The sequence below is a fragment of the Phalacrocorax carbo genome, chromosome 1 (genome assembly GCF_963921805.1).
Source record: "Phalacrocorax carbo chromosome 1, bPhaCar2.1, whole genome shotgun sequence".
In the NCBI taxonomy this organism is placed as follows: domain Eukaryota; kingdom Metazoa; phylum Chordata; class Aves; order Suliformes; family Phalacrocoracidae; genus Phalacrocorax; species Phalacrocorax carbo.
In genome coordinates this window covers 622526-650480 of record NC_087513.1, presented here as the reverse complement: position 1 = coordinate 650480, position 27955 = coordinate 622526, and the positions used below count along the sequence as shown (strand labels likewise).

The 27955-nt window shown below is 69.8% G+C and overlaps 2 protein-coding genes across 4 annotated transcripts; both read right to left on the bottom strand.

Annotated features, from left to right (window-relative positions):
* Nucleotides 1–1829: 1829 nt before the first annotated feature.
* CPT1B (carnitine palmitoyltransferase 1B) lies at nt 1830–14010 on the bottom strand. Of its 2 annotated transcripts, none has more exons than XM_064441159.1 (19): nt 13882–14010; nt 11545–11704; nt 11322–11461; nt 10841–11012; nt 10292–10393; nt 10071–10208; nt 9785–9862; nt 9581–9688; nt 9246–9330; nt 8974–9169; nt 8328–8513; nt 8142–8247; nt 7715–7831; nt 7281–7445; nt 7004–7138; nt 5564–5716; nt 3022–3135; nt 2673–2765; nt 1830–2066 (listed from the first exon to the last, which is right to left on the bottom strand). In XM_064441159.1, the coding sequence occupies exons 2-19, from the start codon at nt 11683–11685 to the stop codon at nt 1977–1979; spliced, it is 2319 nt and encodes a 772-aa protein (XP_064297229.1). In that variant the 5' UTR covers nt 11686–11704; nt 13882–14010; the 3' UTR covers nt 1830–1976. The 2 variants fall into 2 exon arrangements, with proteins under 2 accessions (XP_064297229.1, XP_064297237.1); XM_064441167.1 differs by lacking the exon at nt 13882–14010 and adding an exon at nt 11825–11920.
* A 4789-nt stretch (nt 14011–18799) lies between these two features.
* CHKB (choline kinase beta) lies at nt 18800–23115 on the bottom strand. Of its 2 annotated transcripts, none has more exons than XM_064441222.1 (11): nt 22958–23115; nt 22370–22478; nt 22075–22188; nt 21761–21894; nt 21402–21506; nt 20984–21042; nt 20693–20780; nt 20483–20591; nt 20215–20321; nt 19944–19976; nt 18800–19783 (listed from the first exon to the last, which is right to left on the bottom strand). In XM_064441222.1, the coding sequence occupies exons 1-11, from the start codon at nt 23113–23115 to the stop codon at nt 19531–19533; spliced, it is 1269 nt and encodes a 422-aa protein (XP_064297292.1). In that variant the 3' UTR covers nt 18800–19530. The 2 variants fall into 2 exon arrangements, with proteins under 2 accessions (XP_064297292.1, XP_064297302.1); XM_064441232.1 differs by having other exon boundaries at nt 19580–19783; nt 19944–20025.
* Between the last annotated feature and the right edge of the window lie 4840 nt (nt 23116–27955).

The following is a 27955-nucleotide window of genomic DNA, read 5'->3' as shown; positions in this document are numbered from 1 at the left end:
TATGGCTCCAGTGTGAGCACGCACTGCACTGGTGTAAGCATGCACCGTGCCAGCATGAGCACGTACCACACCAGTGTTAGCACACCCGGCTCCGGTGTGAGCACCGACCACTTCGGCACGAGCACACAGGCTCCAGCGTGAGCACTGGCCAGCGTGGGGGCTGGGTCCCTGGCCCACACATGGGGGTGTCAGCAGCCGGGAGCCCCAGGCAGCGCCGCACCTCACCACGACGCAAGACAAGGGCCAGGCGATGCCAAGTGATGCCAGGTGTTGGTCACGGCCCCGCGATGGGGGAACGGGGTGCTGGGCGTGAGCACCCTGTTGCAGGGGTGCCATCCCCTTGGGCATGCAGCCCCTCCGAGAAGGGCCGGGCTGGAGGGGGTTAAGGAGCTGCAGTGATGGGGAGAGGACCATGGCCAGGACTGGGCTTGCTGCCCACAGCCAGGGATCAGATAAGGGAACTGGGACCGGCGGCTCCCGGCGCGGCTCCAGCCATGGCTCCAGACACTCATCGTGGCTCCAGACACGCACCAGCAGCTCCTGCTCCCCAACGGGGACGCGGCACAGCCTGGCAGAGGCACCTGTGGCCTCCGGGGTCCCCACCACGCTCAGGGGGCCTCAGATCCAAACCAGGGGGCTCCTGGCCATGGGGCTGGGCCATAGGGCCCAGATGCAGGACACGGCCCCAAAGCGGGGTTGGGGTGCAGGATGTGGCCCCAGTGCAGGGTTAGGGTGCAGGATGCACGGTCCAGATGTGGGACGCAGCCCCAAAGCGGGGTTGGGGTGCAGTATGCACCAGCACCAGGCCCAGGGCGGGGGCTGGCAGATGCTTACACAAGGGGACGGGTGCCAGCATGGGCAGACGGCAGCACCTGCACAGTGTCCCCACACCCTGTCGATGCTCAGGCTGCTCCTTGGCTGAGTTGGGGTGCAAAGCGGGGCATCACACCCAGGAGGGACCCCGGCTTGGCAGCCCATGGTGGGTGCAGCATCTGTGCTTGCTCTGGGGATGCCACTGCGGTGCCACCTCCCTGTCACCCCCTTGCTGTGTCCCTCTGCATGGGGACACTGGGCAGGTCGGGCAGCGCAGGAGGGGAAGCAGGTAGGGGCAAAGAAAGGGGGGTACAGCAGGGTGTGAAGGCAGGAGGTTGGGTGCAGGGTGTGAAGGCAGGAGGTTGGGTGCAGGGTGTGAAGGTGGGGATGTGCAGGCAGGGTGGGGGTGCCGGCTGGACTCAGCCTGTATCCCAGGGCCAGAGCATCCTGAGACAAGGAGGGGCCCGCAGTGGGGGGGCTCTGGTCTGGCTGGACCCCCCGTGCCCCCAGCAGACACCCTGCATGTGCTGGCTGGGCTGCGCCAAAGCCCTGTGAGCTCGATGGGTGCAGGCAGCCGGCGGGAGGAGGGTGCCGGCTGCCTCCGACTGCTGGGCGCTGTACAGGGCAAGGCGCTCCGCCGCGCCGGACACGGCCGAGGGGCTCGTGCAGCGCCCGTCCCTGCCGCCATGCCCCGCTGCACACTCCCCGTCACCGCGACGCAGGCCGCCGGCGGGCACGGCTCGGGCACGGCTCTCCCACGGCTCGGGCACGGCTCACCCACGGCTCACCCACGGCTCTCCCACGGCTCTCCCACGGCTCTCCGGTCACCGCCCCACGGCGCCTTTCATCCGCTGACGCACCCGCTGCCTGTGCCCACTGGCCGGTGCCCACCGGCTGCGGGGATGGTGCCAGGACCACCGTGGGGACGAGGTGGGCGCAGGGGTCCCCAGCCCGGGGTGCGCCTGCCCGACGCGGGGGTCCCCAGCCTGATGGCGGGTGCAGAGCTCAGCAGGGGCTCACACAGACAGCCTTTATTAGAAGCATGTACAGAGCAGCAACACCCTCGCTGCCCCCCCCACCTCACCCAGTACCGCGGCTCGGAGTGGCCCCCACTGGCCCCGGCTCCATGGCCTCCCAAGCTGGGGTCTGAGACCACCCCTGCCTCACTTCCCCGCCTTCTCAACCGGCTTGTCGAAGAGCTCGGCGATGTCCAGCATGGCCTGGCGGATGTTCCTCCCAAAGCGCTTCGAGTCCTGCAGGGCAGCACCCATGAACCCTGCTGTTCCCAGCCCCCCAAAATTGGGACCCGACCCCTCTGCCCCTGGGGCACCCCCTGTGCCCTGGGACCCCCGGCAGGTCCTCCAAGAGCAGCACCACATGCCTGGAGTGAGGTGGGAGTCCCAGAGGAGAGGGGCTGGGATGCAGCAGGGCAGGGGTCCCACAGAAGAGGGGCTGGAACACAGTGGGGTGGGAGTCCCACAGGAGAGGGACCAGGACTCAGCAGGGTGGGGGTCTTACAGGAGAAGGGCTGGGATGCAGCGGGGTTGGGGTCTTACAGGACAGGGGCCAGGATGTGGCAGGGTGAGGGGGTCCCAGAGGAGAGGGGCTGGGATGCAGCAGGGTGGGGGTCCCAGAGGAGAGGGGCTGGGATGCAGCAGGGTGAGGGGGTCCCACAGGAGAGGGTCTGGGATGCAGTGGGGTCAGAGCCAGGGTCTGGGGGCTGCCCCAGGCCCACGGGGACCCCATAGGAGACCCCACAGCCCAGATAGCAAGTGCAGCACCAGGAGAGGCACCACTGCCTGCCCTGCCCTGCCCAGGGAGCACCCCCAGCCCCCCACCCCCAGCCCTGGGGCTCTCACCGTCTCAGAGCTGGAGAACTTGCTGGAGACGTGGAAGGTGATGAGGTTCTCACCCGCGATGATGTAGGAGACGCCGTAGCCATCATCTGCCACCTGTGGGGGGCGCATGAGCGGGGCCACGGCACCCCCGGGGGCACCGGGCACCCACCCGGGGTGCCCACTGTCGGCCCCCGCCTGTGCCATGGTGCTGGGGTTCCCCCGGTGTGGGGCACATCCCTGACCCAGAGCCATGGACCAGTGCGTGCAACAGACCCACACACCCACCCCTTGCACACCCACCTCCCTGCCCCCACTCTCCCTGCTCCCCCCAGCCCTGCTGACCCCCCCGACGCCCCCCAGGGATGCTCACGGGGCCGAAGCCGCCGCCGGTGGAGACGTGGTCGGGGTACTTGTTCAGGTCGCACAGCTTCAGCTGCTGCTGCGGCGTCTGGCTGGTGGAGAGGCGCCAGGGCTCCGAGAGCACCTGCCCGGACGGGGCGTCAGTGGTGCCGCCACGCACCCCGCTGCACCCCGGGGTGCTACAGTGTGCCCCGCTGTGCTACAGTGCGCCCCGCTGCACCCCAGTGTGCTACAGTGCGCCCCAGTGCACCCCGGGGTGCTACAGTGCGCCCCGCTGTGCTACAGTGCGCCCCAGTGCACCCTGCTGCACCCCGCTGTGCTACAGTGCGCCCCGCTGCACCCCGGGGTGCTACAGTGCGCCCCGCTGTGCTACAGTGCGCCCCGCTGCACCCTGCTGTGCTACAGTGCACCCCGCTGCACCCCAGTGTGCCCCGCTGCACCCCAGTGTGCTACAGTGCGCCCCGCTGCACCCCAGTGTGCCCCGCTGCACCCCGGGGTGCTACAGTGCGCCCCGCTGTGCTACAGTGCGCCCCGCTGCACCCTGCTGTGCTACAGTGCACCCCGCTGCACCCCAGTGTGCCCCGCTGCACCCCAGTGTGCTACAGTGCGCCCCGCTGCACCCCAGTGTGCCCCACTGCACCCCGCTGTGCTACAGTGCACCCCGCTGCACCCCAGTGTGCCCCGCTGCACCCCGCTGTGCTACAGTGCGCCCCGCTGTGCTACAGTGCACCCCGCTGCACCCCAGTGTGCTACAGCGCGCCCCGCTGCACCCCAGTGTGCCCCGCTGCACCCCAGTGTGCTACAGTGTGCCCCGCTGCACCCCAGTGTGCTACAGTGCGCCCCAGTGCACCCCAGTGTGCCCCGCTGCACCCCGGGGTGCTACAGTGCGCCCCGCTGCACCCCGGGGTGCTACAGTGCGCCCCGCTGTGCTACAGTGCACCCCGCTGCACCCCAGTGTGCTACAGTGTGCCCTGCTGCACCCCAGTGTGCCCCGCTGCACCCCAGTGTGCTACAGTGTGCCCCGCTGCACCCCAGTGTGCCCCACTGCACCCCAGTGTGCCCCGCTGCACCCCGCTGTGCTACAGTGCGCCCCGCTGTGCTACAGTGCACCCCGCTGCACCCCGGGGTGCCCCAATGCACCCCGCTGTGCTACAGTGCGCCCCGCTGTGCTACAGTGCACCCCGCTGCACCCCAGTGTGCCCCGCTGCACCCCGGGGTGCTACAGTGCGCCCCGCTGCACCCCAGTGTGCCCCAATGCACCCCGCTGTGCTACAGTGCACCCCGCTGCACCCCAGTGTGCCCCGCTGCACCCCAGTGTGCTACAGTGCGCCCCGCTGCACCCCAGTGTGCCCCAATGCACCCCGCTGTGCTACAGTGCGCCCCGCTGCACCCCAGTGTGCCCCGCTGCACCCCGCTGTGCTACAGTGTGCCCCGCTGCACCCCAGTGTGCCCCGCTGCACCCCGCTGTGCTACAGTGCGCCCCGCTGTGCTACAGTGCACCCCGCTGCACCCCAGTGTGCTACAGCGCGCCCCGCTGCACCCCAGTGTGCCCCACTGCACCCCAGTGTGCCCCGCTGCACCCCGTTGTGCTACAGTGCGCCCCGCTGTGCTACAGTGCACCCCACTGCACCCCAGTGTGCCCCAATGCACCCCGCTGTGCTACAGTGCGCCCCGCTGCACCCCAGTGTGCCCCAATGCACCCCGCTGTGCTACAGTGCACCCCGCTGCACCCCAGTGTGCCCCGCTGCACCCCGTTGTGCTACAGTGCGCCCCGCTGTGCTACAGTGCACCCCGCTGCACCCCAGTGTGCCCCGCTGCACCCCGCTGTGCTACAGTGCACCCCGCTGCACCCCAGTGTGCCCCGCTGCACCCCGCTGTGCTACAGTGCGCCCCGCTGCACCCCAGTGTGCCCCAATGCACCCCGCTGTGCTACAGTGCGCCCCGCTGTGCTACAGTGCACCCCGCTGCACCCCAGTGTGCCCCACTGCACCCCGCTGTGCTACAGTGCACCCCGCTGCACCCCAGTGTGCCCCGCTGCACCCTGCTGTGCCCCGCTGCACCCCACTGTGCTACAGTGCACCCTGCTGCACCCCGCTGCACCCCACTGTGCCCCAATGCACTCTGCTGCACCCTGCTGCACCCCACTGCACCCCTCTGTGCCCTGTGGTGCCCCATTCTGCTGCACCCCGCTGTGCCCCAATGCACTCTGCTGCACCCTGCTGCACCCCCCTGTGCCCTGCTGCACCCCGCTGTGCCCCAATGCACTCTGCTGCACCCCACTGCACCCCACTGCCCGCGGGCGCATGCGGCCTGGCAGGTACGTGCGTGCTGGTGTCACCGTGTGGGGCACAGGCAGTGACATGTCGACGATGGCAGCTGGACGTGTGCGCCCAGGCCACGTGCAGCGCGTCAGCCCTTGCACACGCGTGTGCTGGTGACACATGTAAGGGGCGGGGTGGTTTTTCCCCTGCGCGCCCACGCAGTGTCCCACGCGCTGCGTGCGTCGCTGTCGCGGCGCGGTGCTGCGAGCCCCTGCGCCCGCCCGGGCTCACCTGGGCCAGGAAGGGGGACTGCACCCCCAGGTAGCGGGACACCACGTAGAGGCAGAAGAGGTGCCGGTCGATGCCGGCCCCGGTCATGGCCATGCGGTACATGTGCTGGTGCTTCTCGGCTGCCAGCTTGAAGAGCCGCTGGCGCTCGGCTCGCTGCGGGGAGAGCCGGGCTCAGGGCCGGTGCAGGCAGGGGTCCCATCACCCCCCACCTGGCCACCCCGGGCGCTCTGCGCGGGATGAGTCCTCCTGGGTCCTGCCCGGGGGAGGCAACCGCTGTGCAGCTCTGGGGGTGAGATCCTGAGGGATGGGGACCTCTCCCAGGGACGGGGATGTCCCCAAGGGATGGGGACCACTCCCAGGGCCATGGATGTCCCCAAGGGGTGGGGACCTCACCCAGGGACAGGGATGTCCCCAAGGGATGGGGACCTCTCCCAGGGCCATGGATGTCCCCAAGGGGTGGGGACCTCACCCAGGGACAGGGATCTCCCCGAGGGATGGGGACCTCACCCAGGGATGGGGGTGACCCCAAGGGGTGGGGACCTCACCCAGGGACAGGGATCTCCCCGAGGGATACCTCTCCCAGGGCCATGGATGTCCCCGAGGGATGGGGACCTCACCCAGGGACAGGGGTGACCCCAAGGGGTGGGGACCTCACCCAGGGACAGGGATCTCCCCGAGGGATACCTCTCCCAGGGCCATGGATGTCCCCAAGGGGTGGGGACCTCACCCAGGGACAGCGATCTCCCCGAGGGATGGGGACCTCACCCAGGGATGGGGGTGACCCCAAGGGGTGGGGACCTCACCCAGGGACAGGGATGTCCCCAAGGGATGGGGACCACTCCCAGGGCCATGGATGTCCCCAAGGGGTGGGGACCTCTGCCAGGGACGGGGGTGTCCCCGAGGGATGGGGACCTCACCCAGGGATAGGGATCTCCCCGAGGGATACCTCTCCCAGGGCCATGGATGTCCCCAAGGGATGGGGACCTCACCCAGGGAAAGGGACCCCCTCCAGAGATGGGCACTTTCTCTGGGGATGGGGATGTCCCCAAGGAATAGGGACCTCTCCCAGAGATGGGCCCACCCCCGAGAGATAGAGGCCTTCATGAGAGACGGGGACCTCCCTCTGTGAGGGATGAGGACCCCCTCCAGAGATGGGCACTTTCTCCAGGGACAGGGTCCAGGTTCCAGGAATAGGAACATCTGTCAGAGGTGGGGACCTCCCCAGGGGTTGAGGAGCACTGTGAGGCATGGGCACCTCCCCCAGTGACAGGGACCTCTGTGAGGGATGGGGACCTCCCCAGGGGATGGGACCACCACGGCAGAGCCAGCCATGCCGGGACAGCCCCGACCCGGCTGGGGACAGCAGGATGGAGCCAAGGGCTTGGAGGGGAGGTCCAGGGGGAGCGGCTGGGGGGCCGGAGACCCTGGCGCATTGCTCACAGTCTGCCGGGCGTCTGCCATGCTGCGCACGAAGGCAGTGGACTCGGCGGTGCAGGACCTTACTGTCTCCGTCCGGCCCTCGCGGAAGAGTCGTGTCATGGAGGCCTCGTAGGTGAGGCAGAAGCGGCCCTTGTCCTGTGGAGAGGCCGGGTCACGCTGGGGCAGGCCTGGAGGATGCTGTCCTGTCCCTGTCCCCACCCCCGTCCCCTTCCCCATCCCATCCCCATCCCACCCCATCCCACCCCATCCTGTCCCCGTGCCATCCGGGGCAGCTCACGCGGAAGTGGGCGAGCTGCAGGGAGATCTGGATGAAGGCATCGGGGCTGGTCCGGCACTTCTTGATCAGCCCCTTCCCGAAGTCGGAGAACTGGAAGCAGCAGAAGTCCACGTCGTCGGCCAGCGCCTTGGCCAGGCGGTAGGAGCCCTCGATGGCGGCACGGCACTGCGGAGAGGCGCAGCCATGGCGGGCAGGGCGATGGCACCAGCCCCGCCGTCGCCCGGGGTGGGGGGCACTGATGGCCCAGCCCCAGCCCCGGGCACGGCCAGTGGCACCGGGACACCGGAGGGCCGACGGGACCCCTGCGCACTGATGCCGTGGGGCGCAGGGGGTGGCTGGGGTGCAGTGAGCCCACCCTGCTGCCGTGGGGAACAGGAGGACCCCGAGAGCCTGCCCACGGCGCCAGGGCGGGGGCCCTTGGGGGTCGGACCCACCTCCTGGGGGATGTCCCACTGGAGGCGCTGAGGGGGGGCCAGCCGCGTGTCGGGCTCCCCCAGGCAGTGCCCTGCCTCGGTGTAGCCCAGCTGGAATTTGTCTGTCGCCAGCGTGAACTGGGGGGAGAGGTGCCCCTGAGTGTGAGGCCCCCTGAGCCCACCACCATCGCCCCATCACCCCCCAATCCACCTCCCAGCTGCCCCACTCACCCCAGGGTGGTCCCAAGCCCCCCTCCTCCACAGCCCCACTCACCCCAGCTTGTCCCAGGACTCCCCCCCAGGGCAGCCCCGTGGGATCCCCCTCCACTCAAGAAGGGGTTCCTCAGCCTGGGGGTCCATAACAAGGGTGTCCACATAGGGGTCCCCAGCCCCTGGGTGCCCAATAGGGGAGCCCAGCCTAGGGGTGCTCCCCCCGCCCCCCCGTTACCTCCCAGAGGTGCCCGATGATGGGCGCATCGGCCCAGGAGTGCTCAGCGTTGGCCCCCAGCTTCCCGTTCTTGTAGACCACCAGGGTGAAGGACTTGTCGAACCAGCTGCGGGGAGGGGGGGTGAGGGCAGGGTGGGTGCTGCGGGGAGGGTCCTGGGGTGGGGGGGGGTGGGGAGGGGTGCCCACCGGTCGTAGCACTGGCCGTGCAGCAGGGACTTGGCGTAGGCGTCCATGCAGCCCTCCTGGCCGGGGCTGTAGCCGTGCTCCTCCTCGTCCAGCGTCAGGAAGAAGGCCGCCCGCTCGATGGCGTCCAGCGACACCTTGTTCTTGCCGTGGCTGAAGAACCGGGCTCGAGCCTCGGCCCAGGGCACCCTGCCGGCACGGCCAGCGTGAGGGCGCGGGGGGCTGCCGACGCCCAGACCCACCACCATGCGCTGAGCCCCCTGAGCCCACCGCCCCGACCCACGCAGCAGCCCCCACCCACGGGTGGCCCCAGGGTCTGGCACCAGGAGCGTGAGTGTGGGGCTGTCCTGCAAAACCCCCCGAGCCCACCACCCCAACCCACAACCCCAGGTGGCCCCAGGGTTCTAGCACCGGGAGCCATGAGGATGTGGGGCTGGTGACGCCCACCACCCAGCCAAGCCCCCTGAACCCGCCGACCCCATGTCCCGACCCACATTGCAGCCCCCAGCCCCAACCCATGGGTGGCCCCAGGGTCCCCATCCCAGAGCACCTCGTCCATCCCCCCGTGCCCTGCTCCCGCCGCCCCGGGCAGCGTGCACAGCACCCACAGCCCGCCCAGAGCGCGGGGACCCCGTGGTGGAGCCGGCACCTCTCGCCGGCGGTGAGTGCCGCCAGCCGCTCCTCGCCGGGCTGGGGGGGCGAGGGGTCGTCCAGGATGCGCTGGAACTGCAGCTCCAGGTCGCGGGGCCGCAGCACCTGCCCCCCGTAGTAGAGCCAGACCTTGTAGAAGCGGCCCTTGTGGTAGACGGCCAGGTGCTTGCTGTCCACCAGGTGCAGCAGCGTGTCTGGCGGGGGGACACCGGTGTCACGGCCACCCCACGGACCCTGCGTGGGGGATGGGGTGCCCCCCAGCCCCCTTACCCTTCTCCTTGCCGGGGATGCGGGTGGTGTTGAACATCCGTTCCGACTGGTAGGAGCACATGGGCACGATGCCCAGCGCCATCATCTGTGCGGGGCAGCGGTGAGGGGGGGGCCTGGGGCACCTGCGCCCCACCTCCAACCCCTGCACCCCCAAACCCTGGCCTCCCTGAGCCCCCCAAAGCCCCCCTGAGCTCCCTGGCAGCTGCAGGACCTCGTGCCAGCCCCATGGCGACTCCCGCCCTGGCCCTACCCCTGCCCCACAGCCTCCCCAGCCCCCCTGCTCTCCCCAAACCCCGCAGCCCCACCGTCCCCCCGCAGCCCCCCAGGGTGCTCACAGGGGGGATCTCCCCGCGGTCCAGCTTGCGGCGGTAGAGCAGCATGGCGTGCACCGCGTTACCCGCCCGGGCAGCCTGGATGCGGCTGGGGGTCACGTAGAGGAAATCCTGGGGACGAGGGATGGGGCTTGGTGATGATGCTGGGGTGCACCTGGAGGGGGTTTCGGTCATGCTGGCAGTCCTCCTGTCCGTCCCCCCCCTTACCATGGCGTAGTAGTTGCTGTTGACCATGAGCGGGCTGCGGCTGTGCAGGTAGATGTACTGCTCCCACCAGTCGCTCACCTGCGGGGACAGGAACGGGGATGGGGACAGGGTACAGGACCCCCTGCCCCTAATGACCCAGCTGGGGCACCAAGTGCTCCCTTCCCATGATTGTGGGGGGAGAGCAGGACTGTGGGCTTGGGTGGGAGTCACCACCCCTGGTGCTGGAGGTGAGGACCACCACTGCTTCCCCCCCCACCCCATCACCAGGGAAGCCCAGGGCACTCACATAGTTGGTTGTCCACCAGGACTTGAGGATCAGGTACTTCTGCAGCCGTGGAGCTGTCTTCTCCTTGAATTCCTTGGCCAGAGCCTCCATCTTACTGTACTTCTCATCATCCATAAGCGGGCGCACTGACTCCAGGTACTGCGGGGAGGGGGCTCGGTGTGACACCCCCCATCCCCATCCCACCACAGACAGACCCATCCTGTCCCATCCCAGCCCCTTACCCGGCTGATGGTGGCCTCCACAGGGGGCACGGGGAGCTTGGGCAGAGAGGTCTGGAAGCTGTAGAGCAGGGGCTTGCGGACAGACAGCACCTTCATCAGTGCCTGGAGGAAACACGGAGAGGATGGAGGGGACGGCGCACGTCCCGGCCCTCCATCCTCCTGCTGCATCCCAGCTGGGTCCCAGCCCTGCCCGCTGCCCGTGACACTCCGGCCTGGGCAGCTGCTCCTGCCTGTGCCCACCCTCGGCAGAGGTACACGGGGCAGCTCGCGGCCTCGCTGCCCGCCTCCCTTGGACCCCCAGCACCCACCACCTTCATGCCACAGAGCAGTCTCAGCTCATCCCCAGCATCAGCAGCTTCACAGCCCCCACCAGCACCGCGACACCCACCGTGCTGCACATGCACACGCATGCACATGCACACACGCATGCAGATGCAGACACTGCAGCCCATGCCGCAGCGTCCTCCTGCACCCACGCTGGCAGCACCCCGCTCAGCACCACTTGCCCTGCCCTGCCGGCAGCCGGTGCCGGCTGCAGGTGCCGCTCACCACCCAGATCCTGGTGCTGCGGCTCATCTTGCCGTGGGGCTCAAACATCCAGCCGTGGTAGGAGAGGAGCAGCTTCAGCGCCTGCCGGAAGAGCAGGACGGCAGAGAGCCAGACGCCGGTGGAGAAGAGCGCGGCGCTCACCATCGTCCGGCTCTCGTAGCTCAGGAGGCGGCTGCGGGGGCAGTGAGGGGGTGACATGACAGGCTGGGGGACATGAAGGGTGGGACCCCCTTGGGGTTGTGCCCATGGTGTTGAGGAACGGGTAGTGGGACCCCCTGCGGGAGGTCCCCAAGTGGGACCATGCCAATTGGGTGGGATGTGCGGGGTGAACCCCCCCAAGGAATGCTGCAGGCCTCCATGGCCATGCCGGTGGGGTTGGGGACACGTGGGGTGGGTTCCCCTGGGAGACAGGGCAGGTGGGACCATGCCCATGGGGTGGGACACGGGGGTGGTGCCCCCCGGCCGAGGTGCCTGCGCTCACCTCTCGGGCAGGCAGTGGCGGATGCGGGCGATCATCCCCAGGGAAGGGTCAACCTGGCAGTAGAAGGAGCCGGCGGTGGCCATCACGACCACCATCCAGCTGGAGGGGGAGGCGGGGTAGACGCCGGTCAGGAAGCTGTTCTGTGGGCACAGGGGGGTCAGGGCGGCGGGGACAGCGGGGATGGTGGGGGTCCGACCATCCAGCTGCCCCCGGCCGAGCCCACCTTGGCGCGGACCAAGCGCTTCTTCCATGAGGAGATGCCGGCGAGGTAGAGCTGCTTGACGGCCTCGCGGCTGAGGTGGAAGTCCAAGCCCTCGGGGGTGACGGTGAACTGGAAGGCCACAGCCTGGTGAGCCTCCGCCATCCTGAGGGTCTGCCAGCACCTGCGGGGGGGCACGGGGACGGTCACCCCATGTGACCGGGATGGAGGGGGGACCCCTGCCCAGGCCCAGTGCCCCAGCTCGGGGAGCAAAGCCGGGGGGGGGGGCAGTGGGTGCCCTTGCCCGAGGCGGGGTTCGCCGCAGTGCTGCACGGGCCAGCGCGGCGCACAGGCACCGGGGTGGCCTCGGAGGTGGCGTGCCTGCCGCGGTGCCAGCACTGCCACGTCCCATGGGAGCGCGCCAGCGCGGTGCGCGTGCTGCCTGCCGCGGCCGCGGCCCAGTCACGCGGCGCTGGCCGGGCGCCCACTGAGGGAAGGGTCAGTGCCGCCTCCGGCCCCGGCACCGTCCCCAGCGCTCGGGGAGAGGGGACGGCGGCGCGGACACACCCCCGCTTGCGGGCAGCTGGTGGCCCCTGCCCGCGGCGGAACCCTCGCAGGACGAGGCAGCACCTGTCTCTGCGTCGGCAGCGGTGGCTGTGCCGGGAATGCCGCCGGCCGAGGCGGCAGCAGGAGCCGTGGGGCGAGCAGAGACCCCTCTGCGGGTACAGCCGGGCTCCCACGAGGTCCCCAGGGACCCTCTGGTGTTGGTGCAGCCAGTGCCAGCCTGGGGCTCAGCCTGAGGGCTGTTGGGCCCACTGGTGCCCAGGCCCTTGGGTGGGGGAAACCCCGAGTGCGGGTATGCTACAGGTGCCCTTTTGCAAGGGCGTCCTTGGGCTGAAGGCAAACAGCGGCAGCTTGGCACTGCGCCGCACTGCACAGCTGCACCGCACGGCTGCACCACACTGCACGGCTGCACCGCACTGCACGGCTGCACTGCACGGCTGCACCGCACGGCTGCACCGCACGGCTGCACCGCACTGCACGGCTGCACCGCACGGCTGCACCGCACGGCTGCACCGCACTGCACGGCTGCACCGCACGGCTGCACCGCACGGCTGCACCGCACTGCACGGCTGCACCGCACTGCACGGCTGCACCGCACGGCTGCACCGCACTGCACGGCTGCACAGCACTGCGCTCCACCACATGGTTACACCGCACTGCACCGCACTGCACTCCAACACGGCTGCACTGCACTGCACTAGCGCGAATTGCCCTGCACTGAACTGCATTGCTCTGCACTGTGCGTCCCCATGCTGCGGTACACTGCGCCGCGCAGCACTGCCCGGTGCCACAGTGCCACCCACGGCACTGCATTAAACCGCATCACCAAGCACTAAAGTGCACCGTGGCGTGCAGCACTGCCCGGCTGCAGCTCCACTGCACTGCACCCTGCTGCAGGCAATCACCCTGCACTGCATGCATGGCACTGCACAGCACGGCGTGGCACGGCATGGCACGGCACAGCACTGCACGGCGCTGCATGGCACTGCACGGCGTGGCACGGCATGGCACGGCACAGCACTGCATGGCGCTGCATGGCACTGCACGGCGTGGCACGGCACGGCACGGCACTGCATGGCACGGCACGGCACGGCACGGCACGGCACTGCATGGCATGGCACGGCGCTGCATGGCACTGCGCGGCGTGGCACGGCACGGCACGGCACTGCATGGCACGGCACGGCACTGCATGGCACTGCGCGGCGTGGCACGGCACTGCATGGCACTGCACGGCACGGCACGGCACTGCATGGCACTGCACGATGCTGCACAGCACTGCACAGCACTGCACAGCGCGGCAGTGTCACCCCAGCCTCCCGGGGACCCCGGTGGGCCCGTGTCGGCGAGTGGGCCGAGGCCCCCGTGGGGCCGCGCCCCCGCCCGCCCCCCCCACCCCGCAGGGCAGGGAGCGCCCCAAGGTCACCGGGGCGCTGGGGCCGGGACACGGAGCCCCGCAGCCCCCCCCCGGGGGGGGGGCGGCCCCGCCAGAAGACGCCGCCCGGCCCACGGAGCGGCCCCCCCCTCTCCCCCCACCCCCGCCGCCTCGGGGCCCGCTCCCGGGGCTGCGCTGCGGGCCGGGGGGGGGCACCGGCGAGACCCGCGGCCGCGCGGGGGGGGCCGCGGGGCAGGGGGGTGCGGGGGTCTGGAGGACGCTCCTCACGGACACGGGTGGGAGCCGGGCGGGAGCGGGGCCGCGGGGTCACCCGGCGCCGGGGGGGTGCCCGCCCCGTGCGGCTCCCGCCCCCGCGGGACTCCCCCCTCCGCGTGGGTCCCCCCGCCCGCCCGGGTGCCCGGTACCTGCTCGGGGGCGCGGACGGCGGGCGGCAGCCCCGGGGACGGCGGCTCCCTGCGCCCCGGCGCCGGTAACCGGACACGGGCGGCGGGCGGGACCCGCTGCATGGCCCGAAATGGCAGCGGCGGCCGCCGCTCCTCCCCCGCAGCGCCCGCGGCCCCGCTCCTCCCCCGGGCAGCGACCGGCACCCCGGGGACAGGACAGGCACCCGGGGCAGGGACCGGCACCCCGGGGACAGGACAGGCACCCGGGGCAGGGACCGGCACCCCGGGAAGGGACCGGCACCCCGGGGACAGGACAGGCACCCGGGGCAGGGACCGGCACCCCGGGGACAGGACCGGCACCCGGGGGACAGGACAGGCACCCCGGGCAGGGACCGGCACCCCGGGGCAGGGACCGGCACCCCGGGGACAGGACAGGCACCCGGGGGACAGGACAGGCACCCGGGGCAGCGACCGGCACCCCGGGGACAGGACAGGCACCCCGGGCAGGGACCGGCACCCCGGGGACAGGACAGGCACCCCGGGGCAGGGACCGGCACCCCGGGGCAGGGACCGGCACCCCGGGCAGGGACCGGCACCCCGGGCAGGGACCGGCACCCCGGGGACAGGACAGGCACCCGGGGCAGGGACCGGCACCCCGGGGCAGGGACCGGCACCCCGGGCAGGGACCGGCACCCCGGGGACAGGACCGGCACCCCGGGGACAGGACAGGCACCCGGGGCAGGGACCGGCACCCCGGGGCAGGGACCGGCACCCCGGGGCAGGGACCGGCACCCCGGGGACAGGACCGGCACTCCGGGGCAGGGACCGGCACCCCGGGCAGGGACCGGCACCCCGGGCAGGGACCGGCACCCCGGGGACAGGACCGGCACCCGGGGCAGCGACCGGCACCCCGGGGCAGGGACCGGCACCCCGGGCAGGGACCGGCACCCCGGGCAGGGACCGGCACCCCGGGGACAGGACAGGCACCCCGGGGACAGGACAGGCACCCGGGGCAGGGACCGGCACCCCGGGGACAGGACCGGCACCCGGGGCAGGGACCGGCACCCGGGGCAGGGACCGGCACCCCGGGAAGGGACCGGCACCCCGGGGACAGGACAGGCACCCCGGGGACAGGACAGGCACCCGGGGCAGGGACCGGCACCCCGGGGACAGGACAGGCACCCCGGGGACAGGACAGGCACCCGGGGCAGGGACCGGCACCCCGGGGACAGGACAGGCACCCCGGGGACAGGACAGGCACCCGGGGCAGGGACCGGCACCCCGGGGACAGGACAGGCACCCCGGGGACAGGACAGGCACCCGGGGCAGGGACCGGCACCCCGGGGACAGGACAGGCACCCCGGGGACAGGACAGGCACCCCGGGCAGGGACCGGCACCCCGGGAAAATTATAGGCTCCCCGGGGAAAGGGACCGACACCCCAGGCAGGGCCTGACACCCCGGGCAGAGACCTACATCCTTGGGAAGCGACACACATCCCAGGCAGGGACCTGCACCCCAGGAAGGGACCTACACCCTGGGCAAGAACCTGCACCCCAGAGAGGGGCCGGTGCCCCAGGCAGGGACCAACATCCCTGGGAAGGGACCTACAGCCACCAGGTAGGGACCTGCACCCCAGAGAAGTACTGGCACCCCGGGCAGGGCCTGGCACCCTGGGCAGGTACCAACATCCTGGGAAGGGACCCGCACCCCCGGGCAGGGACCGACACCCCAGGAAGGGGCCCACATCCCCGGCAAGGACCTGCACCCCAGGCAGAGGGGGGCCGGTGCCCCCTGGCAGGGACCCACTCCCAAGGCAGGTCCCCGCACCGCTGCAAGCCGGTGCCCCACCCCGGCTCAGCCGGGGGGCTGTCCCGGGGGTCCCGCCGTGGGGCTTGGGCTGTACAGGGTGACAGGGCCGGATCCTGCCCTGCCACGGCCGCAGCGCAGGGCAGCGCCAGGCAAGGGCAGGCAGAGGGGATGCCGCTGCCCGCCGTGCCTGGGAGACCCTCGCTCCGGAGCAGACCCGAGGCAGCTGCCTGCACTGCCCACCCGCAGCTGGAAGGGCATCTGGAGGAGGCTCCAGCGGAGCAGCAGCACGCCCCCCCGGCTGATACCCTTAAGAAAATGGAATTATCGGAACTGCCTGCCAAAGACATAACAATGAACTACGCGAGCCTGGCAAAACAGAAGCTGGAGGCCAGAGATGGAAACCGAGAGATAAAGAAGCACTTGTTTTATGGCTCTATCCTTGAGGAGAGCTGAGAGACTGATCACAGCAAACATCCCGCCTCAGAGGCTGCTGCTGAGAACAGGGTGATAAAGTGTGTAGTCAGGGAGAACAACTAATTGGAATGTAGATAAGAACTAAAAGTGCCCAGTACAGGAACTATCCTTGTTGTAATACTAAAAATCAGGCCCACAGGTCAGGAACCGCCCCGCCTCTGTTAAGTCCCTTAATCTATGAGCATGGGGGGTAAATTAAAAGTGAGCTGTTACATTGAAGCGAGAAAGAAATTAACCAATTATTAGCCAACGCGTGTGAATATTAGCTGTGACTGACACATTTCACTGTATAAATGCCTTGTAGCTCCTCGGTGCGGGGTACAGCTTTGTGGGCTACCACCTAGCACCAATCTTTGCACAAATATGACTTAATAAATGACTTAAATAAAACACCTCCGCTCTGTGTGTAGTTTGGCGTTTTGCACACCGGGCGAACAAACCCGCTTTTCGGGATAAGGCAGCCACCGCCCCCAGACCCCGGCCCAGGGGAGGGCCTGCCTCCCCAGCCACGGCAGGGGCACACGTGGGGCACACGTGTGGGCACACGCTGCACGCCTGCACGTGCACACGTGCTCTGGTGGGTGCCCGGAACCCACCGCAGCCAGGGCTCGTCCCCTGCACAGCCCCAGTGTGAGACCCCCAGGCCACTGCTCCCCGCCCTGCTCCAGGCGAGGGTCCCGGGCTAGGTGGTGGGTGGGGAAGGAGACCCCAGCCCACGCCTGCCGAGCTGCCTGCTGGCCACAGGGCTATAAATAGCCAGTATGTGGGTGAAAGAGGAGCTGAAGGGGAGCGGCGGCCCCGGCCCCCCACGCCACCCCATGCTCAGCCCCACACGTGCCGGCCGGCAGCTCCTGGCAGCGCTGCGCAGCCCCGGCCGGGGGGCACAGGGGAAGGTGGCCGTTGGGAAGGCGAAGCCAAAAGGGGTCACGCTCCCTTCCCGGATTGTTACCCGCAGCGAGACAGACCCTGTCTGTTAATGCGCTTCACCGATGAGACGCCAGGCTGTTAACATACACCACAATTAATTAAGTTTTCCTTAAGCAAGTCAGTTTAACCCATATAGTTAAGCCCAACACATAATAAGACAGAAATTGGTAGAGCAAGATACCTGAGACCACGGGAAAGGGGATACGCCCTGCTCGGTGGTGCAGCAGTCCATGACAGGGCCAAGGCGATGGGGGTCTCAGGCCAGCTGAGAGGGAACTCCACCGAGTTACCCCCATGCTCCGATTTTATAGCTGGTGTGAAGCCCCCAGTCCCCACATAGCTTTGTGCCCAGAGTCTTAATCACCGTGGCATACTCTGCTACGACTCCCGGAGCTGAGCAGGGGCTGCTTGGGTGGGTAAATGAGGGGCGAGGAGGGAGGAAGGCCTCTTGGGGTCAGCGAAAACGTTCACGCTTCTGTAATTTAAAGGAGCGACACAACTAAAACCTCAACCACGAGCTGTGCTTGTGATTAGTGTTGGGCTGCGAGTGGGTGATGGCTTCTTGATTCGGTTTAAATATTTCCCCCGGCGGGGTTCTGTTAGAAACTGTCTGGGCTCTTGGCATAAGTTTAGGCCTAATTTTCCGGCAGCGGATAAGCAGTGTAGGGCATGGCAGAGGCACGATGTCGGAGCCTGCACAGCTGGGGCTGGGGGCTAAGCGAGGGGCGACCACCAAGTCTTCACCTAGTTCTGCCTCTCACCTCGGCCTCATCATGGCACCTCCTCTTCAGCAGACCCCCGGCATCAGCCCGGTCCCAGGGTTGGGACCCCGCGAGCACCCGCTGCTCCCAGGAGCTGGGGAAGGTGCCGCGGAAGAGCCGCGCTGTGCCGAAGCTCCGCTCGTGGGCGCGACGGGCAGAGCCGTGACCCGCTGCCAGGCCCGGCTGGGAGCAGGCAGAGCCCCGCGGGGGCCATGTGCCGGGGTGCCCCAGGCTCTCCTTGCCAGGGTTGCAGAGCCGCCTCTGGGACCTCCTGCACCCCCCGGGGGAGCAGCACCCCAACACCCTGCTCCCGCCATCTGCTGGGTCAGGGCCAGGCTCCCAAGCCCGGCGAGGGGCTGGGGCTGCACTGGGGTCATGGGGCAGGGGAGGGGTCAGGCAGCAAACCCACGCTTGCCTGCCCCCCCAGGCACCCACGGAACATCACCCCTGTCCTGTGGGGCTGCAAGGGGGTCAGGACAGCACCAGGCATCACCCACAGACACAGAGAGAAGAACCTGGGGCAGCACAGGCAAGAGGAGATGGGGGAGCATCTTCTCTGCCACAGCGCCAATCAGAGCTGCCGCAATGGGTGAGACCCTGCTTGCCGGCCGCAGGGGCAGGGTGGGGGGCAGCACCCACCCCAGGTGCATACCTCTAGGGCCAGGAGAGCGGCACAGCCTCAGCCTCCAGCACCTCCTGAGCCCCCCCACCCCCTCCAGCCAGGCCCCGGGCAGGCACAAGCTGCAGCACCCACTGCCCATCCCAAGCCCCAGACCCTGCTGACCCCTCCCAGGGCTGGCCCGTGGCTCTGGGGAGAGGGGCTGGGGAGAAGGTTGGTACATGCTGCTGTGGGGCAGCCCCCCACCATGACAGTCCAGCCATGGGAGGCAGGAGGGCTTGGGACGCGCCAGGGCTGGGGGCGAGCGGGAGGAGGTGGCGGTGGCAGGGACGCAGAAAGCAAGCAGGCACCGTGCACCACCGCAGCGTTTATTGGTCTGAGGACACTTTACATTCTGCTGTCGGGGGGGTGGGGGTGGGGAAGGGAAGGAGCAGCCCCCAGCCCAGCCGAGCAGCGACACCACGCAGCTGAGAGCCGCAGGGAAGCCCAGGGGCCGGTGGAACAGCTCGCGGGTCCTGCCTCAGCCCCCAGAGGTTGGGGAAAGGGTGTGTGGGGGAATGAGATGGAAGTGGAGGTCCCTCACACCCCTCTGCCCCCTGCAGCACCCTGGGACCTCTCAGCATCGCTGCCTGGACCCCTCGCAGCAGGCAGGACCGCAGCTCCAGGCAGGGCTGTGCAAGGGGCAGCCAGGACAGCCGAGCCACCCGGTCCCCCGGGTCCGGGCTGCAGCAGCCCCCGCAGTGCTGGCCAGGGCAGGGGGCTCCCCCCAGCCGGGAGGCACAGCTCAAGCCCCGCTCAGTGCCAGCAGCGCAGAGGGAAGGGACACGCCACCACCGGGGGACATGCTGGAGGCAGCGAGGGGGCAGCCGCAGGCAGCACCACAGGGACAGGCAGAGACGGGGCACGGTCAGGCAGGGCTGGGGCAACTGTCGGGGGGCCATCGCTGCAGCAGCGGCAGCAAAGACAGCCCCAGGACGTGCCAGGATGTCCCCTTTTCCAGGGGGCACGTGCCTGGGCAGACCCAGCTCCCCGGCCTGCCCGCCCCTTCCCCAGACTTTAGGGGCATCTGGGGCAGACATCAGGCCCCCCCAACCATTACAGGCCCCGTCCGGGCAGCCCAGGCTGGGGAGCAGCCCCCTTCGCCACATGGGGGGCAGCCCAGGCGGGAGGGGACACCGCGTCCCTGACCTGCCCCATGGCACAGGCACTGCCAGGGTGGGCAGGGGGAGGCTGCGGAGTCGAGGCGGGCGCAGGCAGGGCTGCAGCGGCCGCTTTCAGGAGCACTGCGCCTTGTGCTGGAAGTAGGCATCGAAGCGGCTCTGTGCATAGTCCTGGGGTGGGAAAGGGGAGTCAGGGATGGCCTGTGCCCCCCCCCCCAACACCCCCAGCCCCCCACCCACCCCCCAGCCCGACAGCCTTCATCAGAGGAGGGGTGACGTGCAAGGGATCCCTGGGCAAGCCCCGAACAAGGCGCCCACAGGCAGCGCTCACCAGGTACCCGAACTCGATGGTGGAGATCTTTGCCTGCAGAATGGACCACAGGCCCCAGAAGAAGTGAGAGGCCAAGGCAAACCTGACAGAGAGCTGCCGTTAGCCCCACTGGGACCCCGCTCCCTGCCCCGCACCAACGGCGTGCAGGAGGGAGCAGGACAAGGAGGCTTTTTGGGATGCTGCCCTCTCTGGGCAGCGGGGACTGGGATACATGCCCCCAGGATGGCCCCTGCAGCCGCAGGGACCCCCTCCACCCTGGCATGCCCCTCACCGGTTGATCTCTGTGAGCATCTCCTCCTCGATACGAGCCTGCTCCTCATGCGTAGTGTCCCCGCGTCGCCCCGAGTCCTCCGAGAGGTAGTGCCGAATGAAATGCAGCTGGAAGGGGGACAGAGCAGGCAGGGATGCTGCCAACGGCAGGCAGGCACCTGGCACTGCCACGCCTGGGACACCCCCGCCACCCTCCATGAGGCCCCCCCACCTCAGCCCCCTCGCTGGGAGCACCCCGTGTCTGCTGTCAAGGGACAGGGCAGCTCTACCTGCTGCTGTCGGCTGGGGTAGTTCTCCGGGGAAGCCTTGAAGAAGGGCCAGGAATCGTGGGTGTAGTTGTAAACCCACTCACAGAAGTGGTTGCCAATGTCGAAGCCCCTGGGGAAAGAGGAGGATGAGCAGAGCCCTGGTCTCTTGCCAGCAGGAGGCTGGACCCCTGTGTTGGGCCCAGCCCAGCCCCACGCAGCCCCCAGACCCACCGGTAGTTGTAGCTGCTGTACTCAAAGTCAATGAGCATGAGCTTGTCAGAGGAGGAAGCCTCGTGCCCGGCTAGCAGCAGGATGTTCCCTGCGCAGAGACGGGGCTGGCTCGGAGGGGGATCGGGGGGGACCCACCAGCTGTCGCGGAGCTGGCGGGCAGCTGCAGGCAGGGGCTGGAGGCCGGGCCTGTGCCCAGGGGTGGGCAGGCTCGGCTGGGCAGGCCAGGAAGAGAGACGGGCTGCAGGAGCAGGCCTCTGCGAGGGGAAGCAGCCGCCTGGCCGCTGCACTCACCTTCCTGGACGTCGTTGTGGCAGAAGACAACCGGCGAGGGGGTGGACTCCAGCAGCTCCCTGCAGTTCAGGGGAGAGATGCCTCAGCAGGGGCAGGATCTGGCAGCCCTCACCCACCGGCCACAGGGACGCAGGGCCACCGCTGCCGTTACGCGTGGGCGGACAGAGCTACGGACACAGCTGGGATCCAGAGCGTGAGGGACATGGCAGAGACCCTGCCCCAGGGATGCAGAGACCCCTGCGAGAGCCGTCCCCCTGGCTGCCCAGGGCCCTCAGGCAGAGGACACCCTCCAGGGACATGGGACAGAGAGACCAGCTTCCAGAGAAGCCGAGTCCGCCCAGGCTCCCCATGAGGAGGCTGGCAACAAACCAGGGTCAGTGCCCGCCCTGTGCCACCCCAGCCAGCAGCTCAGGTTCACCTGAGGCTCTTCATCTCTTCCTGCAGGTTGTAAGTCTTGAGGTGGTTGAACTTCTTCAGCTGTCCTTCCTCGGGGAAGGTGAGCTCCATAATCTGCGTCAGGTACCTGGAGCACCGGAGACAGCACTGCGGTGAGACGGACACCCCTGGGTGCTGTCACCCACCGCATCACCCCTCTTGCCAGCCCAGTGCAGAGCTGGGGCCAACCGATGAGCTGCTGTGGAGCTGCTCTGCGCCCTATTCCCATGGGCCCCGCCAGCAACCAGCCGGGAAACCTCCCCATGCTCCAGACCCCGCGGGATTTGGGAGGCTGAGGTGATGTGGGAGCCCGTGCCGGTGCAGGATGGCGGCTGCCCTCACCACTCCATGGTCCCAAACAGCCACTTGGGCTCCTTGTTGAAGGGCATCACCATGCCGTGGAACCGGGACATCTTCACCGCAATCTCCTTGGAGATGGCGGGGTCCTGCAGGTCCTGGGTCCGCAGGCGCCGGCTCTGGGGGGGCACAGCAGCGGTGTGAGCAGCCTGCCCGCCCTGGGGAGCCAGCCCTACCCTCGGCAGCTCAAGAAGCCCCGTGGGGTGTCTCTTCCTGTGGCAGCTGGCCAGAGCTGGGGTGAGGAGACCCCCAGGGTGGGCTCCCGCAGGAGGGGGCTGGAGGAGTAGCCTGTCCCGTACCGGAATGTACTGCTCCAGGCGCCCCTGGGGGAAGACCCCATAGAGGCGCGGCCCCAGCGCCCGCTCGGCGAGGATGGCGAACATCACGCTCTCCAGCACCAGTGAGTCCACGCCCTGCGGACACAGGCGCTGAGCCCCGGTGGCCCCCGCACGGGTGGCCCCACAGGAGACACGGGGCAGCTGCCAGGCCCACGGGAGGGAGACGCCAGCAGAGCCCCGAGCCCTGCCGCGGCTCAGGGGCTGCCGGTCCGGGGGGTCTGCCGGTTAGGGGGGTCCCGGCGCCGCCCGCGCTTACCTGCAGGATGGCCCCATAGACGCGCAGCAGCACCTGCCGGGGCTCGTCCCCCACGCTGAGGATGTGCTCCGGCAGCGCGCACTTGAAGAGCAGGTTGCTGAGCCCCCCGCTGCGGGCACAGGCCGGTCAGGGGCTGCGGGGGTGTCACCGCGGGGGGTGCGGAGTGGGGGTGCAACGGCGGGAGGGCCGGGGGCAGCTGGGGGGCGGCTGGGGCACTTGGCAGGGTACAAAGCCATCAGTTGGGGGACACTGGGGGGGTGGGGGGGGCCTTGACTTGGGGAGAGGCTGGGGCAGCTGACGGGGGAACTGGGGGGAAGGACTGGGGCGCAGGGGGGTGCGAGCAGGACCGCCGGGGGCGGGGGAAAGACAGACAGGGCCATCGGGGGGGGACGGAAAGGGCCACCGCGGGGGGGAAGGGGGATGCGGCAGGGGGACGGACAGGGTCACCGGTGGGGACGGGTCACCGGGGCGGGGGGGGGCGTCAATATGGGCATCAGTGTGGGGGAGACGGGCCAGGGACACCGCGGCGGTGCTGGGGGCCCCGGGACGAGGACCCGGAGGGGGCGTACGGGCGGAGGCGGCTCATACCTGACAGGCTCGATGCTGAACTCCTCGGGCTCGATGAGCTTCCAGGAGCCGGCGAGGAACTCGCGGCACCAGGCGTAGGCCTGCAGGCGGGTAGCGGCGAGCACGGCGCCGGCGGCGGACACAGCCCCAGCCGCGCACCCCCGCTCCTCCGCCGCCATGGCCGGTCCGCGGCGGAGCCGCCCCTCACCTCCCGGCGGGGCGCGGCGTGGCGTGGCGTTGGGCGGCCCAATGGGAAGGCGCGCCTGGCGATGACGCGCGACGCGCGGCCAATGGGCTCGAGCAGCGGGATGCGGCGGAACGTGGAGGTGAAGGCGCGGCTGAGGGCGCCGGCGGCGGCGCGGGGCGCGGCCGAGCGGCTGGGGGCGCCGGCCAAGGCCCAGTCCCAAGTCCTGGTCCAGGCCGACACCTTCTTCCGCGTCCCACGGGGCCGCCTCAAGCTGCGGCGCACCCCGGTGAGCGCGGGGCCAGGGATGGGGGGTGTCAGGCCTCGGGGGAGGGGGTCCGCGGGCGGCAGCCGGGGGGGCTCGGGCCTGTGGGCCCTGTCTGGCCTGCCTGACCTTGACCCTGACCCTGCCTGACCCCGACCCTGGCCCTTACCCTGCCTCTCCCGCCTGACCCCGACTCTGACCTTGCCTGACCCCTACCCTGGCCCGGCCTGACCCTGACACTGTCTCTCCTGCCTGACCCTGACTCTGACCTTGCCTGACCCCGACCCTGGCCCTTACCCTGCTTCTCCTGCCTGACCCTGACCCTGACCTGGTCTGTCTGCCCCTGCCTCTCCTGACTGACCCTGACCTGCTGCTTTCCCAGGACGGGCGGGGGGAGCTGATCTTCTATGAGCGCCCCAACAATGCCGGCCCCAAGCTCTCCTGCTTCAGTGTCACCCCCACAGATGACCCCGACGGCCTGGAGGTGAGCACTGCGGGGGGACCCCCAGGACAGCGCGCCCTGGGGTGCTGGCTGCTCCCTGCCGCAGGGCTGTGTAGGGTGCCCGGCACCCGCGGCCCGGCCAGGGCCTTGTTGCAGCTTTGCCACCTGGCACGGCCCGGCACTGCGGCTGCCCCTGCCCGGGGTGGCTGCCAGCTGCGGCAAGCTCCTCTCCTGGTGTGCAGGCGGTGCTGGGGCAGGCGCTGGGCGTGCTGGGCGTGGTGAGGAAGGAGCGTCTCCTCTACCTCGTGGGACAGACCCGGGTGCACCTGGACAGCGTGGAGGGGCTGGGGCACTTCCTGGAGCTGGAGGTGAGTGGGGCACGGCTGGGGTGCGGGAGCCAGCCCCGGGGTGCCCCAGGGCTCACCCTCCCTGTGCCTGCAGGTGGTGCTGACTGAGGAGCAGACCCCAGAGGATGGCGAGCGTGTGGCCTGCCAGCTGATGAAGGAGCTGGGGATTGAGGAGGAGGACCTGATCTCCGGGGCCTACCTGGACCTTCTCCTGGCCAAGGGGGAGTCAGGCTCCTGAGGGCTTGCTGGTGTCCCTGTGCCAGGGGCAGAGCCCCCTCGCTGCCATCCCTCACACAGGCTGTGACAGTGCACCCGAGAGCGGTGGGGACCGGGTCAGCCACCCCATGGACAGCTGCTGCCCCATGCCCTTTGCTGAACAATAAAAGCTGGGGACAGATGGCACCTGTGCCTGGGACCGGCCACTCCAGTGGGTGCTGGGGCCTTGGCACTGGGGTCAGGGCACCCACAGTCGCCCCTTACTGCCCACCCTGTGCTGGCACAGGGGCCGGGCTGCAGCAGGGAGAGGGGTGTGAGCCCTGGGGCGACTCTGAGCTCTCCTCCTGTGGGGCACAGCACCCTGGGGAAGTGGCGCAGGAGGGGTTGCGAGGGAGGACAAGGGATGTGATGGGCAGCAGCAGCACTCAGCCCTGAGCCGGGATTATGTCCTGTCCCCACACTCAGCACCCGCCGGGGCCATGGGCTGTGCTGGGAGCGGTGCCCAGCAGTGCCGCAGGTGGAGGGGGGTGCCGCGGGCTGCTGCGGCAGCAGATGGGTCAGTGGAGGGGGCTGGGGGGGCTGGAGGCCTCTGTGCTGCTGTGCCATCTGCCTGCTGCTGCCAGCCAGCCGGCAGGCAGGTCCCCTAAGCTGCTGTTGTGGCTGCCTGATCCTGCCCGAAGGGGGAAGCCAGGCAGGGCTAGAGGGTCTGTGGGGCAGCATGGCTGGGCAGGGGAGGCAGCGGCTGGGGCCTGGGTAGGGCTTGCCCATGAGGCCAATGTGGGTCTGGGTCCAGAAAGCCAAGGGGCAGGGGCTCCTGGGATGGGGGCTTCTGCCTGTGCTGCTCTGCTGCCCGCCCTGAGGCTGGGAGCCCGGCAGAGATGGGGCTCTCTGCACCCAGCTACAGCCCCTCACCCTGAGTCTATCCACGTATGCTGTAGCCCCAGGACAAGGGATGCCAGGGGGGAAAAGGCCCGTGATGAGCCGTGGGCAGGAGCAGGTGGCGAGGCTGTGCCTGGTGACCGGTGGAAGGGGAACGGCTGTAGCCCCTGCTCTGCCTGGGACCCTCTGTGCTTCTGTCCCCAAACCCTGTTAATGGGGTGCTGCAGAGCCTCTCTTTTGCCAGACACATTTACCAGGGGAGCGTGTGTTTCCCAGGGGAGGGCGTCTCCTGAGACAGCCTCCTCTCTAAGAGCCCACAGACTCGCCTGGGGTGTGGGGAGGGCTGGGCCATACCGTGGGGTCAAGCCCGTGCCCAGGGCCCTTCGCAGCCCGCGCTCCGCCTGCCTGCCACCTCCAGCCACAGGCCATGCGCGACTCCTGCGAGGCGACAGCCCTGTCCCAGGGGAGCGTCTCCCCTTCCTGCCTGTGTCCCCCAGGGAAGCCGCAGGCGGGGAGCGCGGTCGCTGGGGGCTCACCGCAGCTGTTCTCAGGGCACAGCCACACCAGCACCGTCTCGTGTTCCCTGAGTCCCCGTGGAGCTGGGAAGGGGCACTCACCCCCAACCAGGGACCTGGTGGTGGAGGATAGGTGCCCGATGTCCTGCTGCTGCCCTGGTGTCGTCCCACAGGATGGGCAGTGCCCTTGAGATAGCTGCTGCCTGCATCTGGGAATGGACCGAAAACCCCGCCGGGTGCAGCCAGCTGCCCACAGGAGCTGTTTCCCCAGCCGCTCTGCTCTGCATGCGAGCCACGGATACCCGGGGAAGCCCTTTCCCCATGGGAAAATCCCCCCAGGATGGGCTGAGCGGCTGGAGAGGCAGGGCCAGCGCCCCTCCAAGGGCTGGGGGGTCTTGTGCTGCCCCCCAGAGAACTGCCCCCCTGTGCACGCTCTGCAGTGGCACAAAGCTGGCCGTGGTTTCACCCGGGGGCCCCTGTCTGTTGGGATGGCTGGGACGTGGAGGTGGTCAGGGGGAGCTGCAGGACCCCGCTGGGCTCAGACCCTTGGCAGGCTGGCGCAGGCCCTGCAGTGCAGTTCTGGAGGGAGTGGGGGGCACTGAGGGACCCCCCTAGAGCAGTGCAGAGTGGGCAGAGGGCAGCTGTGCTGGTCCCAGCCCGGGGCCCTGGGGCTGCCCAGGACTGCGGGGAGCCATCGAGAAGGGGGACTGTGCGATGGGTCCCTGGGGCCTGGCACTGGCTGGGGGGAGCACAGCCCAGCCCTGCTGCGAGCCAGTCCCCAGCATGGGCCAAGGAGCCACGGAGAGGGGCTGGGCACTACCCCCCGCCATTCGCCACTGCCTTTGGAACCCCCAAAAGCCACCTGTCCCCAGTGCACGGACTCCCCACTGCTCCAGGTGGCCCCTTGCTGCCTCTCTGACCCCCGTGTCTCCAGTAGCTCCTGCCCCTCCCCGGCATCCTGTTGCCCACTGCATGCCCCCCCTAACCGCCCTGACTCGTGGTACCTACTGTCCCCTATGGCCTTCTGTGCCCCGCCACCTCTGGGCGTCCCCCCCACTGCGCACAGACCTCCCCTGCCTCCCTGCCCCACCCCGTGCCCCCCCACTGCAGGTTGTCCTCGCTGCCCCTGAGCCCCTCGCTGTATCCGCCTGCTCCAGTGCAAGGACACATCCCCCTCCCCCAAGTCCTGGAGGGCCCTTTGCAGCTTCTAGGACCCCCCCCCCCACATTTCGCTCCCCCATTTCACCCTGTCCTTTCAGTGCACACACCCCCAAAAGCCTCCTGAGCACCCACTGCATCTCCCATCCCAGTACATAGACCCCTCTGCTGTACCCTATTCCCCAAAGCACAGACCTCCACCCCTCCCGGACCCCCGCTGCACCCCGCAATGCACCCCCGCCCAGTGCCTCATTGGCCTTCACCGTCTCTTTGCCCCCACCCCGTTACTCTGTGCCCCCAAAGCAGAAACCTCCGTGATCTCCCGGATCTCCCCCCTCCGCCCCCGTCCCCCGCCTTCCGTGCCTGCGGCCCCGGCCAGTCCCGGGACAGCCCCGTCCGTCAGCCCCGGCCCCGGGACAGCCCCGGGCGGCCCCGGCCCTTCAGCACCGGCCCCGGGACAGCCCCGGGCGGCCCCGGCCCTTCAGCCCCGGCCCCGGGACAGCCCCGGGCGGCCCCGGCCCTTCAGCCCCGGCCCCGGGACAGCCCCGGGCGGCCCCGGCCCTTCAGCCCCGGCCCCGGGACAGCCCCGGGCGGCCCCGGCCCTTCAGCCCCGGCCCCGGGACAGCCCCGGGCGGCCCCGGCCCTTCAGCCCCGGCCCCGGGACAGCCCCGGGCGGCCCCGGCCCTTCAGCCCCGGCCCCGGGACAGCCCCGGGCGGCCCCGGCCCTTCAGCCCCGGCCCCGGGACAGCCCCGGGCGGCCCCGGCCCTTCAGCCCCGGCCCCGGGACAGCCCCGGGCGGCCCCGGCCCTTCAGCCCCGGCCCCGGGACAGCCCCGGGCGGCCCCGGCCCTTCAGCACCGGCCCCGGGACAGCTCCCGCCGCCCGGCCCAGGGGCCGCCTCCGCCCGGGCCTGCTCCGCCTCCCTGTGCGGCTCCCTGCCGCTCTTACCGCTCCCCATAGCCCCCTGCCCTTCCCCTACGGACCCCTGCCCCTCCCGTATAGACCCCTGCCCCT